The sequence below is a fragment of the Pleuronectes platessa genome, chromosome 1 (assembly GCF_947347685.1).
Source record: "Pleuronectes platessa chromosome 1, fPlePla1.1, whole genome shotgun sequence".
Classification (NCBI taxonomy): domain Eukaryota; kingdom Metazoa; phylum Chordata; class Actinopteri; order Pleuronectiformes; family Pleuronectidae; genus Pleuronectes; species Pleuronectes platessa.
This window is the reverse complement of record NC_070626.1, coordinates 30,485,418-30,500,917: the sequence shown is the minus strand read 5'-3', so window position 1 is coordinate 30,500,917 and position 15,500 is coordinate 30,485,418. Positions and strand designations below refer to the sequence as shown.

The 15,500-nt window shown below is 42.6% G+C and overlaps 1 protein-coding gene across 1 annotated transcript; it reads left to right on the top strand.

The window, feature by feature from the left end:
* The first annotated feature begins 7,312 nt into the window (after positions 1–7,312).
* On the top strand, positions 7,313–12,713 carry LOC128442706 (photoreceptor-specific nuclear receptor-like). The gene is made up of 8 exons (XM_053425275.1): positions 7,313–7,406; positions 8,014–8,164; positions 8,779–8,882; positions 8,970–9,260; positions 10,033–10,211; positions 10,941–11,181; positions 11,728–11,833; positions 12,581–12,713. The coding sequence occupies exons 1-8, from the start codon at positions 7,313–7,315 to the stop codon at positions 12,711–12,713; spliced, it is 1,299 nt and encodes a 432-aa protein (XP_053281250.1).
* Positions 12,714–15,500: the final 2,787 nt, after the last annotated feature.

Genomic DNA, 15,500 nt, shown 5'->3' with positions numbered 1-15,500 from the left:
TCGGGGCCCTTGAGGGTCCTGGGCCTCCGGGAGGTTTAGTGGACAGACTTGAATTCAGGAAGGAAACTATAAAATATATAAGTTCCCTTATTATTGAGACCGCGGCGACACAGGTTCTAACCCTTCAAGTGTTTATTAAAATCCAAATTTAACCCCATCTTTCCCTCGACCTTCACCACCGTGTTTCTCACATCCTAAAACTGACTTTTATCTCGAGCAGAGATTTGTTTTGAACTCTTTATGGAAGGAGCCAACTCATGACATCATCCTGCCAAGAAGATAATTGATCCACAAAGTTTAAGTTTCAGGGGAGAGAAACCAATCAAAGGGGCAAGAAACTGCTTTTTGTCATTAAGTGACGAGGATTTGTAATAAAGTGGATGATCTGCAATTAAAAAACTACTCCGGAAGTTTCTATCAATACTAGAATCATAATGTTTGATTCTGCTCAACATAACAAACACAACCAGATAAACATCTGCAGCTCCGTCTAGGACAAGTTAAAAAAGTTCACGCTTCACTTTCAGTTTTTACACATTTGAAGCGATGTTCTGCTTCGTTCTATTTCTTTGTTGATCGGCTGAACACGTTCTCCGCTGGATCCACGAGGCCTCAGGTTTTGTTTTTGTTCCTCTTTTGTGCGTCACAAATGCAAACAGTGTTAATTAAAACAACACACAAAGGGACAACACCCCAGCAGCAGCAGCAGCAGCAGCAGCAGTTGGTGCTAAGTGTGTGTGAATCTAAACAAGCTAAACAAACCGCGCGCCCTGAGCTGCATCAAGAGGCTCAACCCAGCTCCAATCTGACATTTATCTCTCCGGCTGTTCTGCTGATGGCAGCACCACGTCGCTTTAGGAAGCAGCTGTTTACTGTCAGAGATCTAGGTCAGGACGGGGAGAGAGGAGCTGCACGCGGCCAGACACACTCCTGCCAGCAGCTCACACACACACACACACACACACACACACACACACACACACACACACACACACACACACCAGGCTCCAGTACATCTGCAGGGTCCCCTGAATGAGTCAAGGGGCCCAGAACTGGACAGAGGACCCACCAGCAGCACGCCAGGGATTACAAACATTTAGACATAAAACATTTATCATCCTTTTTTATTCACAAGTGCCTTTAAGTTTTAAAAAGGAGTCATTGTAGTTTATTATATATTTATTCTATTATGTTACACATCTATTTTTTTGGTATTTTTCACCTTTAACTGATTTAAAAAGTTCCATATAATCCTTTTTTATTTCTTTCACCTGTTTTAATCTCCTCACTGTCACTCACTATTGTTGTTTTTTTATTTTTCACCCTGGGTCTAAACTGTCTGACAGGAAGTAGATTTTTATATTAAACATATTTATATTTGATTGTTGTTGTGTTGCAGTGGAAAATGTGTGTGATAGAAGTGTAAAACTAACAATTCATCCTCTGGGAACCATGAGTATAAACAATAACTATATAAAGTTGTTAATACTTTGACAGAGTCACTGGCACTTTGGATTATTAATTAGAACAGAAAACACAACAACTCTTAATTCATTTTTTTAATGTGGACGGACTCGTTTGCTTCTTCAACTCGACGTTCTCTGAGATGAGAGACGTGGAAGATGAAGATCTGCTGCCCAAGTTTTCCACCTGACGCAGGTAAGAGGCTCAGGCGCCACAGTCAGATCCCAAAGGCAGCTTTATCACCTGTTATCTAACACACACACACACACACACACACACACACACACACACACACACAACACACACACACACACACACACACACACACACACACACTGATGGACGGCTGATGTGAGGACGCAGCCGCTCTGCTGTCGTCAGCACTGGTCAGATCAGATTTAACAGCCCCCCCCCTCCTAATATTCACACTCCTTGAGGTCTCTCCATGATCCCATGTGTGTGTGTGTGTGTGTGTGTGTGTGTGTGTGTGTGTGTGTTGTGTGTGTTTGTGTTTATCCTCTCTCCTGTGTGCTCAGGCAGGTGAGGTTGAAGATGCTGATTGGGTGGCGGTGATGTCCTCAGGTGTGTGACAGCAACATGGCCGACCATTCGTTAATGATCACTTTGTTTTTATTTTACCATATCATGAGCACCACAAATCAATTATGAAAACATTTAGATTTTAAATTTCAAAGCACATTTAAAATTGTGGAATATGCTGTGGAATAAAAACATGAAGAGAATAACAAGAATACAATAAAATCAGACTCAAAAGCCTTACAGAAAATACAAAATCCTTGAAATTTACAAAGACCTACAAGATAAATAAAATAATTTCTATTAAAACATGTAATACTCCCATAACTATTATACAAAAAGCAAATATTAGTGTTTTAAACTGTGATGTTTTGATGAATTCACATTTATCATGAGGTAGGGCCTCATACTCTCACAATCGTACACATGATTCTTATCATAGAAACAAAAGAGAGTCTGAGAACTTCACTTGATTCGTCATGAAACATAGTCACAGACTTCAGATCTGTGTTTCTCTTCAGACCTCATCCACTGAGTTCTGAGGAAGCTGATTTCAGTTCGTTTTGCTCTCATCCTGATGACACTGTGGGAAAACATCCGATCAGACTCAGAGTCAGTTTGTCAGATTTCGTCGGGACACGAATCTGAAACTCACACTTTAAAAAACGTCACCAACTTCCTGATTGATAGAAACAAAGTGAAATGATTTGTCTCCGTGCACTTGTTCATTAATGTGGTTACATAACTCCTCTGATCGTTCTTTGAATCCTCATATTAGGGCTCCTCCCCCAGATAAGCTCTCTGTCTTGGGCCTAATCTATGGTCTGCTCATGTAAGCAAGTCCTCGTCTGAAGCGTGATGGTGTCCACTGTGCTTCAGCTTCTTGTTGTTATGTAAACTGTGATAAAGCTTGCAGAGTCATCTTCTAAACATAGGGAGCAGATCTGAGGCTCAGCGCCTTCACACTCCTGCTGCAGGAGGTGTCACACAGATCTGAGGTCAGGTTTAACAAACGTCTTTCTTTAAATGAGGATTTCAAGAATAAAGGAAACGGCAAATTTAACGTCTCAACACCATCACACCAATTGACATACATAGATTAATCAAATTAACTTAATAAATGTATTAGATTGATATAAATAAAAAGCTTAATTCGATTTATTTAAGCAGCATCAACATAGAAATAGAAAAAAAAAGAAAAGAAAAGAACAGATAAGAAAAGAAGATAAAAGAAGATAAAAGAAGATAAAAGAAAAGAAAAGAAAAATAAAGAAAAGATTAAAAGGAACAGGCAGTGTAAGAAATCAGTAATATTTGAGCTTCAATATTGATTTGAATATTCAATTGAATTAATTAATATTTTTTATAATAACATTTAGGTAAAAATATTAAGGAAAAGATAGATTGTTTTGTTTAAAGAATAAAGTTGAAGCAAACAATCATGATTGATGGACAAATTAAAATAAATCTATGGTTTCACCAAACTCTGCATCTCACTCAGCTGTCAATCACTCCTGGACCTCGATTTAAAAGACCAGAGGAATCAACATTTCAACTTCCATTCTTGAAATGAAAATCATTTTATACCTGTTCCATATTCTCTTTTCCAACGTTTCCAATAAAAATAATAAATAAATCACCTGCAGGTTCCGATTCAGACACAGACAGAAGGAATAACAAAGAAATAAAGATCTAAGATTTATTGTCGGCGTCTGAGAGCGTTCACTTATTGTTTGAGTGGATTAAACGTGTGATTTTAATAAATAATAAAGCAATAATCCTGTCAATCATCAGCTCCTCTTTTTGAGCTCATGAGATATTAAAAGGAAGCAGCAGCATAAGTAAATTAAACCTGAATAAAACATGAAGAGGAGGTGAGGCAGATACTGGGATTAGTCCAAATCATAAACTGGTGTAAATGCTGCTTTTATCAGAATCAGTTAAAGACAGTTATATACTGCACTGCCATTTATTTAAATTCTAGTTATAAACCCTATAATGTACAGAATCACTACATAAGCTATTTTTTATATGACACTTTTCTAGTCTTGACACTCAAAGCATTTTAAATTACTTTAACACACCTTGGCACAGTGCAACACTCTCTCTATTTCACATCACTCTTTCATCGTCGGCAATTTGGGGCACACCAAACAGGGGGGGGGGGGGGGGGCTGGGATCGAACCATCTACCCTCCAATTTATGGACACAAAGTGGACGACCCGCTCTACTTCCTGAGCCACAGCCGCCCCATTGACAGCAGTGTGCCCCCTGGACAGGTCAATAAAGGAATAAATTTACATTCTGCTTCTTGTGATCTGATCCCATGTGACCTGAGTGGTGGATGGAGAAGCTCCAAAACTTTTTATTCTTTATGTTCTTTATGATATTCATTCTTTGTCTCCAGTAGAAACCTGTGAGAATGGTTTCGTCCTCTCCCAGTGGGAGACAGATCCCCCCGGTGTCACTAATCAGCGTGTGATTGGGTGAAGTCGAGCAGAAACTCGACTTCACCAGTTAAGACTAATCAACTGGTAAATCTCACAGAGGTCAACAGTGTGAGGGTCGAGGATGAGGAGAGGAGCCACCATATGTCTGAAGATGCCCCAAGAAGTGTGTCTTCACTGCTCTTTTAATCTTTTGAGCTAATTGTGTCCCCCCCCCCCCCCCCCAGCCTCCAGTCGACCGGAGCTACAGACAAAATGTGCTCAAACTCTAATCCACTTAACTGCTTTACACTTAGTTTTTTCCAAATATGGTCGGGCCTTGTTATTGAGGATCTGAAACTCGCTGACGTCGACACATTTTCTACTCGGAGCTCTGTGGAGATGAAACAGCTGGAGAGAGATGAACACTCAGGACAGATGTTTTCATTTCTTCTCGATCGTACAGATGTAGATTTATACAAAATAATGGATTCACTTTGAATAGTCAAATTAACCCTGAGTTACACTCTGGATGAAAACACAAGTTCATTTAAGGGTGTGATGTTTTTCATTAGATCCAATGAACTGTAACTAAAAACTGACGTAGACTCCGAGTCCAGGAAGTGAGAAGCTCCTATAAACCGTTTACTCTTGAATGACCAGCAGGGGGCGACTCCACTGGTTGATAACGTCAGTAAACATCTTCTTGAAGAGTTCATGTCTCAGTCTCTAGTTTCAAGTCTTCTTCAGTGCAGCTGAAGTTCATTTAGTAAGTTATGATCCAATGTGGATGTGATTGACAGCTGGTACCGTCCAATGGGTGCATCCTCCAAGATATGGTTAAACCAAGATGGCGCTGGAAAGAAGACTCTCCTGCCCGTTGTCTATCTCATGCTGAAGGTGAAAATCAGTTTTCCTCTTGAGGCATCAATAAAGTAAATAAAGTTTTTCTAATCACATCGTATTGTTTCACATTGATTCATATATCAAATAAAAGCAATATCACAATTTGTTTCATTGTCCACAAATGACACAAACTTATTGGTGATTTGAGAAATACCCCTACTGCCCCCCCCCCCCCCGCCACCAAAAGAGCTGTATAATGTTGACTTGTCAAGATAACAATTTATTAAATGTCCTCTTTTTTTTCATGGTGTCATTTAAAAACTAATCTATAATTAACGAGCCTGTATCTATATGAACTCTTCATCTGATCGTTAAAAATCCCACAAATACCGTCGACCCAAACAAAGGACGTGACCTCTGTGTCCCCGGCCGTGTGCCGTGTTCCTGTGATCACCAACTGTGCAGATCTACTGACCTCTTCTGTCTGTTGTCCCTTTGTTTCACGCTCCACAGCTGCTTCCATCAACGACTACCACCACCAGCACCACCAGCACGTACCTGCCTGCCAGACCCGAGGGGCAGCAGAGGACGTCCCTGTTGGGTTTGTCTCATCTCTCAGTGTTCATGTGTCTTAGATCAGTGATTATTGCAGTTACTGAACAAACACACAACAAACTGTGAAACACACAAAGAGTCGGTGCAGATGCCGGCGCACAGATTGTCCAACAACCACTCTTTATTCACTCAAAACCACTCGACTGTCCCTGAGAGACAGACGATGAGGAGCAGCAGGAGGACGTTGGACCATCAGAGGACGATCAGAGACAGAACTGGATCTTTTTCCTGGTTTCACTCTTTTCTCTGTCGTGACAGGAGAGATTATTTTTAGTGGCTTGTTTGTTTTAATCGCAGCAATGATGTGATGCGTTTTTCATTTGGCCCCAAATCGTCTGAGGTCTGAGTGAAAAAGTCAAATTTCATTTAAATGTGATTACCTGCATGTTCCCCCCCGACAGGTCTGTGCAGCTCCTGTTTGCTGAACCTGCTCCACAGTAAATATCACATGTGAGACTCCGGCTTCTTCATAATAAACGTTAAACATGTCGTGAATGCTCTGAATTGACGGCCGACAAAACATCAGCCGCTCAGAACTCTACTGTTCCCTCCGTGAGAAGAAGGAAGCGGATGATTTCTAGTTTGTCGAGGGGGAAAAAAGAGCTAAATAGGAGTTAATGGGCAGCTCCTCAGCAAACACTGGGAGTCATTATGAATGGGAGGCAATCATACAGATCAAATATACAGACTGGGGGGGGTAAACGGACCTGGAATAAGGAGGCAAAAGAGAGCAAGAGGAGGGGAAATACAAATTGAAGAGGAGGGTAAATATAAGAATATGCTCCTGGTGCAATGATTCCTTTAAACGCAGATACCGAAGAGGGCTGCTGACGGACGGACGTCCTCGTGGACAGAGGACACGCAGGACGGGGACTGGTCTAAAGTTACAGGACCTCAGGAGTCATCCCCGCTGCAGCTCTATTCTCCTTCTCCACTCACTCTTTGTTTTGCCCGGTTCCGAGCTGCACCGAGGTTCTGGCAATGTGACTGATTGATCCAGTAGATGAACAGTAAAGATTAAGAGGATGACAAATAAGCATGCTGCTTACACAGCGCTCGGGGCTAATCCTGCCCCCCCCACCCCCCCGGACTCCCTTTTGAGGAGCTGCCACCGAGGAGCGCCCACAGACAGCGAGCGACCCCGGGGCCAGAGGGACGACACACAACCTGGTGACGTGCAACAAGTGTCAGCCCTGAGCTCAGGGCAGGACCCCGGCCCATCTGCATCCCCTCAGCCCAGCCCGCCACACAGTAGAGCCTCAACCTGCCATCTGTCCACTGGGGACCCAAACCTGCGGACACACAACTTTTTGTGCGTCTGTCAAAAAGGAGAACTTGAACTTTTGGTCCAACAAGAGGACACACAGAGAGTTTTCTCATCTCTGCTCGTCGTCACTTTTTGAGGAGACCTTTTCCTGAGAGAGATGATGGAGGACCACCTGGTGAAGATCCCCATGATGCCGTCCTGTTCTCCCTCCGGGTCGTGTGCCAGCGGGGGGAGTGAGGACAGCCGAGGAGGTAAGAGCTCCACACGTCTACACAACAGGTGGAGCCTCACAGAGCCGGACCGCGGGAAAACAATGCTAGAGAAAATGACTCATGAAGCTTTTTATGTCCAATGTCTTAATTCTTTCTGTTTTGATATTAGATCACAAAATGGTTTTAAGGCTTTAATATTTAGCTTAAATATTAAAATGATGATGAATCCAGTTTTTTATCAAGTTAAATCTAATCATAGCATCAAACACACACAACTACATTCCTTAAATATAAATATGCTTAATTAAATCAGAATAATGTCAAAATGAACATTTGTCTTGTAACCATGAGCAATTTAATCTTTAATTAATGGGTTTATTTGGATTAATGTCCGGATCCGTGCATCATTTGTTTTAAGTTGTTAATCCGCCTGCAGCCATTGTTTTTGTTGTAAATTCATAATCACGCAACAATTGGTGGATTATAAGCTGCTGCTGCAATATGGAGCTGTGTGCTCCGTGTGCAGGAGGCGCAGCAGCCTGCACCCTGAGCCGCCGGTGCAGATGGCAGGCACACGTATGAAACAATACCAGGCTCTAACCGCCCTGTGTCCCTGTGTCCCTGTGTCTCTGTGTTTGACTCCCAGCCAAGAGCCCGGCCCCGGGTAAAGCCCTGAGCCCGGCCCTGGTCTGCAGAGTGTGCGGTGACACCAGCAGCGGAAAACACTACGGCATCTACGCCTGCAACGGCTGCAGCGGCTTCTTCAAGCGCAGCGTGAGGAGGAGGCTCATCTACAGGCAAGAGAGAACCTGTCCTGCCCAGACGGCCATGTTTACTGGTGCATTGTGGGAAAATGTTGGACGAAAAGAGACAAAATACAGGTTTTTAATCAAAGAAATAGTCTCGGTCATTGACTTCAGTTACAAAATCCACAATTTATCGTAACATTGTGCAGGAAATTATAACCATAAACCCAATATGAACAAACTTTCATTTAAAGACCAGTTCATGCTCCACATGTGAACAAAATTCAAATTTAAGCAAAGAAAAACTCTCTTAAAGTTTGAGTTTAAATCCTGTTTATTTTATATATTACAGTAAATATAATAATATATATTAACATATGTGTGAAATCACAAATTGATTCTTCAACAATCACACTTTGTAACATTGAAATCAAAGCATAGGTTACTTATACATTTTCAATAATTTGTCAATTCGCCTGCACGTGTCCGATATATATAAATATTCATGGACGTTCACCTTCCTATACCTTAATTTTCCATGTAGCTTTCTCATAGACACTATATAATTTACATAGTCTTTAATCTAAATGTGCATTTTCCAATATTAAATATGAGTAAACCCACGTTGGCCTCAGCCTCTAACATCTGGTTGTGTGTGTGAACAGGTGCCAGGCCGGCACCGGCATGTGTGCAGTGGACAAAGCTCATCGGAACCAGTGCCAGGCCTGTCGGCTGAAGAAGTGCCTGCAGGCCGGCATGAATAAAGACGGTGAGTGTGTGGAGATGTTCTCCATGAAGATCTGCAGCTGGAACCAGAACGTGTGTGAGGTCTGAACAGCTGCTCTTCTCTCTGCAGCCGTGCAGAACGAGCGTCAGCCCCGCAGCACGGCTCAGGTCCGCCTGGACTCCATCGACGTGGACCCCGACAAGGAGCACCTGGCCACCACCCGGGAGCCCACCTCCTCGTCCTCCTCGTCCTCCTCTTCCTCCTCCTCCTCCAGTGTCATCACGTGGCCCCACATCACCTCCTCCATGTCCATCACCTCCTCCGTGGCCCCCCAGCGCTGCATCAGTCCCCAGAACAACCACCGCTTCATGGCCAGCCTCATGACGGCTGAAACCTGCGCCAAGCTGGAGCCCGAGGACGGTGAGGCGGGGGGGGGGGGGGGGGGGGGGGTGATACCCGACACCGAGGCTGGAGGATCCACTCACATCAGATTAAACTCAAAAACAAATGCTGTAGATTCAATGTGCGACTTGATGCAGCCTTGATTTGATGTTGACACGTTCGAGGCCGCAGCACTTAGAGGATTTTTAATAAAGGTCAATTAAAATTAGCTGTTTTGTACAAATGTGAAAGTTAAAAGAAAAAACAGTCTCTAACAGGAAAAGGCCACAAGGCTGCAGGTGGCTCAAGAAGAATCTGTTCCTCTGATCAAACCCAGAACCAGGACCAGATCCTCTGGACCCTGAGTTCTTTACATCTAATTGAACTCTGGTTTTAACATTCTAGACGAATCAGAGACCAGAATCTGTTGGTTTTAGTATTTTGTAAAGGTATTTTTACGCCTTTTTTTTTACAGTTATTAGAAGAAGGATGACTGGAAATTATTAGGAAACAAATTCCTCTGTTAGGATTTCAATTTGATATTTTTCCATGCTTCATTATTTGTTTTATACTTCTCCTTTATGTCATCCATCACAGGCCTGGATGCTAACAAACTCTTGAAGTTCTTTCTTTTTGTTTTTCTCATTAAAATGTGGCACAAAGAAAGACATTTCTAATTTCTCAGGGTTTCTTATCATTTATTAAAACCGTGAATCCAATCTGAACTTCATCAAACCAGCTGCGTCGGGCCTCTTAACTCCTTCATTTCCTCTTCATCCTTGTTTCTAAACTCGTCTTCTTTCCGTTCCAGTTGACGAGAACATCGACGTGACGAGCAACGAGCCGGAGAGGCCGTCCTCCGAGTATCACATGGCTCTGTATCCGTCCAGCTCGGAGAACGTGTACGAGACCTCGGCCCGGCTTCTCTTCATGTCCGTGAAATGGGCCAAAAACCTGCCGGTGTTTTCCAACCTGCCCTTCAGAGACCAGGTAGAGAGACAGGAAACCTCCTCGTGTAAAATTATATCCTCAATAGTTGTTGTTTGGAAAGGCTGTAAAATAAGTTTAAAGGTAAAAGATTGTTCAATATTTATTTTCTGGGCAATCAAGAAATCACTTCTTGTCTTAAAAACACGTGAAATTTAAATTTAAAAACTTTAAAAACGTCAGAACAAGTCACACAAAGTTGCAGGAAAAGAAAAAGGTGAAGTGAGAAAGAAGATTATGATCTCAATTCTGTCTTTAAAAAAGTTTGATTTAATACATTATAGTTTGCACAATAAAACAAATTATCTTAATTCAAATCTGCATATCAGAGATGTAGGTTTTTCTGGCATGATTGAACTTCCATATTTTCTAAAAACAAGTCTTCATCTCCTCATCCTCCTTCTCCTCCTCCTCCTCCTCCTCCTCCTCTTCCTCCTCCCTCTCCTCATCCTCCTCCTTGTCCTCCTCCTCGTCCTCCTCCTCCTCCTCGTCCTCCCCCTCCTCGTCCTCCTCCTCCCCCTCCTCGTCCTCCTCCTCCTCGTCCTCCTCGTCCTCCTCATCCTCCTCCCCCTCCTCATCCTCCTCCTCCCCCTCCTCATCCTCCTCCTCCCCCTCCTCATCCTCCTCCTCATCCTCCTCCTCCTCCTCCTCCTCCCCCTCCTCGTCCTCCTCCTCCTCGTCCTCCTCCCCCTCCTCCTCATCCTCCTCGTCCTCCTCCTCCTCCTCCTCCAGGTGATCCTGTTGGAGGAGGCGTGGAGCGAGCTCTTCCTGCTCTGTGCCATCCAGTGGTCGCTGCCTCTGGACAGCTGCCCGCTGCTCTCCCTGCCCGACCTTTGCCCCGGCATGCAGGGGAAAACCAGTTACACCAGCCTGGACCTGCGCCTCCTGCAGGAGGTGTTCAGCCGCTTCAAGGCCCTCGCCGTGGACCCCACGGAGTTCGCCTGCCTCAAGGCCATCGTGCTCTTCAAGCCAGGTGAGGAACACACAACCAGATCAACCAGTCCTGTTCAGCAGAGGTCCAGATCAATAACTTATCAATATCACTGATTACCATCATATTTAATCTGAATATCAGGATCTGACAGAGATGATTTCTGAAGAATTGACCTTTCCACCCACACACCAGAGAATCTTTCATCTGCAGTAATACTTCAATATCCATTCATTCAAATAAAAAAGGTGCAAATGAGTAAAGATAAATGAGTATATACTGTATGTATTTATATATATATTTATACTCATATTACTCATTTGCACCATTTGTATTTTTGTTTAGTTTGAGATTATATTGTGTTATTGTTTTTATTTCATATTTATTTGCTGCTTTTGCTTAGTTTTTAGATTCTAGTGTGTCTATATTTCATTGCTGCTCACTGGCATCTCACTACAGTTCCATTCACTCTCATCTCCCTCATTCTGAATCTATTCAAAAAGCTAAATATGTCCTGAAATGTATAATATTTTATTTTATATTATATTCCTCTGTATCTGACTCATGTTGGTGTTTCTCTTTCTGTAGAGACTCGAGGTTTGAAGGATCCAGAGCAGGTGGAGAATCTGCAGGACCAGTCCCAGGTGATGCTGGGACAACACATCCGCTCCCACTATCCCAGTCAACCAGCCAGGTAATGTCCAGCCTCTTCCCAGTACTGCCTCCACGGTGCAGGGATCAGTTCAAACAAGTCACCTTTAAACACTCAATAAGAATATATGAGGGTCAAGGTAGATAAAAACATTTTTCTAGACTTTTTATGGTGAATAATCTCAAAGTTTCACACAATCTGTGAAATCAAATAATGCAGTTACAGAGGAATATCCAGGTTTTAAATGCAAACCCTGTTCACGGCCACCAGAGGGAGCCAAATACATGAGAGTTACATTATATACGTGAATGCAAAACCCGTTTCATTTTCTGTATCATCAACTTATTTATCAATGCAAATCCTGTATTTTGTCTTTAAACCTAAAGTCTCTTAATGTTTTGAGTTCATAGTTTAGGATTTATGTCACAATAATAAAATAAAACAGCTTAATTTTAATAGATTTTCTTTAACGTCAGATTGAACTATCAAGAATCAAATGATGTGATTGATTAATATTGAATATTTCAATATTACACAACAACAAATACACAACAGGGATGGGCCTCATCATTTACAAATATTGTCCCAAGCTATTTTTAAGCATCTTTCTTCTTCTTATAATAGCAACTGAACTTGAACTGTTCCCTGTAGCTACAGTAGAAACGCGGTTCTACAGATTTATAAATACACAAATAGATAAATGTCAGACAAAAGAAGCAATCCAATGAATGTGAGTGTGTAGTGTTTGATGTGAGTGTGTGTTGTGTGTTGTGTGTTGTGTGTGTTCAGGTTGGGGAAGCTGCTCCTCCTCCTCCCCTCCCTGCGCTTCGTGAACTCCGAGCGGATCGAGCTGCTGTTCTTCCACAGGACCATCGGGAACACTCCCATGGAGAAGCTGCTGTGCGACATGTTCAAGAACTGATCAACCCTCCTCGGTCGGACGCAGTCATATTTGTATTTTCTGTAAAACATATCAGAGATTTTTCCTCTTTTCCCCCAAAGGCCACTTTATTATTTGTTGTTTCCACATCAGGGTGATTCTGAAATGCGTTTCCCTTCTCCTCATGCTCGCTGTCTGTATCATACTTAGATCTGTGACTCGCTCCAGTGTTTCTTCATTCCTGGGTCTTGTTGTGTTGCCTCCTGGTCGATGGACGGATGATCCCGGCTGTCCGAGAGGTTCTATTCATGTTGTCATGCCTTGATAAAGTCCAATTTGCTTTAAGGTAGTTTCTTTGTGTTGTGTGTTTAATGTTTCTCACACTATTAACTTTCAGTGATAAACTCAAACAGCCTCCAGGATTTTAATGAGTTAATATAGAATGAAAATAATTGGATTCAATGTCAATCAGCTACAGATACTGGAGATAAACCAAATAGCCCCCCCCCCCCCCCCCCCATGCATGTTTTACACACGTGCAAACACACACAAAACATTTGAGATAATCCCCTTCAACTCCCTTCACTGCAAGTCACAGGTTTGATTCCAGTTGATCAGTTGTGTTGTTCCAGGACGATGAAGACTCAGTTTGCTTTGTTCCACTTCCTGTTTGGGACGATGTGGAGTTAAATTTACAATTACACATCTGACGTTTTTAATAATTCCAGAGCAACAACGTGTTAAATGATCGTGTGAAGCTGTTTTGCTGTTCAAAAGGATCTTTTCTGTTTCTCATGACGAGTAAACCATCTTCTTATTTGACGATTAATAAATTATGACCTCAAGTTTTCTTTTTTAACTTAATTTCAAATCTCGTGGGATCTCATTATTTATAAAAAATAAAAATAAACAGACTTTTTAAATAAGGAAGAGGCTGAGATAAGAGCGATGCTGCTTCTCAGGAGCTGAACTCCAAACAGCCTGAGAGAAGAAGTTGATGATAAACTGAGCTCAGTGACGTCTGAGAGAAAAGGGCAGAACAACCAGAATAAAGAGTTTCTCTCTTTAAAACGAGATCTGAAGCAGAACTGTGTGTCGGTGCGACTCAACCAAATGTCAGTTGGATAAGAGACGTCACTCAGTCTTTAGGTTCTGAGGAGAAACCATCAGAGGAGCAGACTTCAAGCTTTTCTGCCGCTGCAGCTCAAACTGCTCGAGGACATCGGGGACTAAGGAGCAGGCGTCGATGTAAAATCGAGCTTTAACTCTGGAGCCAGGAATAGAACTCAGTCCATCGGCCTTTAAATATCTATTATTATGAAATAGCAGCAGCTGAGCTTCAAGGATCCTGTGTGAGGCCTTCGAACGCCCTCGTGGTCAAGTTGTCAAATGATCGTCCATCATAAGAGCTTAACCTTGAAGGAGGCAAACGTCTGATTCCACTTTCAGCTGTGAGTCTAGAGGCTGAACATGTGAGGTGAAATATTCTTTATGGACTCACAGCTTGATCCCTGGAGCATCTGGAGTCCAGCTCCACGCTCCAGTCTGCTCCAGGTGCAGATCTGTGTTGGTCTCCAGAACCAGTTACTGCTTCAAACAGGTTCTTTCCTCACGTGTCAAATGTCCAACATTCTCGTTTTGTCCCTTTTTCTCTAATCTGTGTTCACACAAAGGTTTCCCCTGTTTCCACCGCGGATTTTCATCTGATTATGAGATTAGTCTCTGAGTAACAGGCGGCGGAAGGCAAACAGGTGGACGCCACGCTGCAGCGCGTGAAAGGGACGTTATTCAACCAGAAACCACACAGAGCTGTGATCTCAACATGAACACACAACACACACTTTACTGTTAAAATGAGGAAAGATCACCAACAACCTTATGATCACAAAAAGAAACACGTGGAGAAATACAGCAGAAGTTATCGATGATCTAAAGAAGATAATTCAATTGATTTCAAGTGATAAATACAAATAAAAAGTCCTTTGTTAAATAGATTCATGAATAAAACATTTAACCACTGTGGAGAATTGATCAAATATCAAAACAATCCCATAAAAAGGTGGAAAATATCATGTCTGTCTGATTTTTTTTTTTTTTTTAGGATTAATTAGTCAAATCAAGTCTGATATATTACATGAGTTTCAATCCAAGGACGACAACACAGTTATGAAATATGAAAAATTTAACTGTTGGAAATAGAATTCGAAGAAAAGATAAATACAGTTAATGATGTAGAAGATTCAGTTAAAACGTCTAAAACAACAGGTCACAAGGTCACAGGTGCGACAGACCTTGTGGCCCAACGGTAGCACGTCTGACTCCAGATCAGAAGGTTGCATGTTCAAATCACGTCGGGGTCAATCTTTTGGGGAGAGGCGGTGGTCTAGTGGCAGAAACTTGGACTATGGGCGGAAAAGGTCTCTGGTTCGACTCCACGGAGAAACAACCAAAAGACGAACCTGGATTGATCTGTCCAAAAATCCAAGAGGATTCTCCCTACCCTGTCTAGTGCCCCTGAGCAAGGCACCTTACTCCCCCAACATCTGCTCCCCGGGCGCCGTACATGGTCGCTCACTGCTCTGTGTGTTCTGCACCAGATGGGTCAAAAGCAGAGGTTAAATTTCCCTACCTGCATGAGTGTGCCTGTGCATGTCTGTGCATGTGTTTGGGACGAATAAATGTATCTTAATTATCTGCAGAAAACTTATAATATATAATAAATCCATCCGCTGGTTAATATCCTGTTTGTCTTTGAACTTCTTCTCTATTAGAACCTGTCCACTGAGTGTTATCTGATTGGTTCCTCGGTCCTCGTGCAGTTTGGAGAAC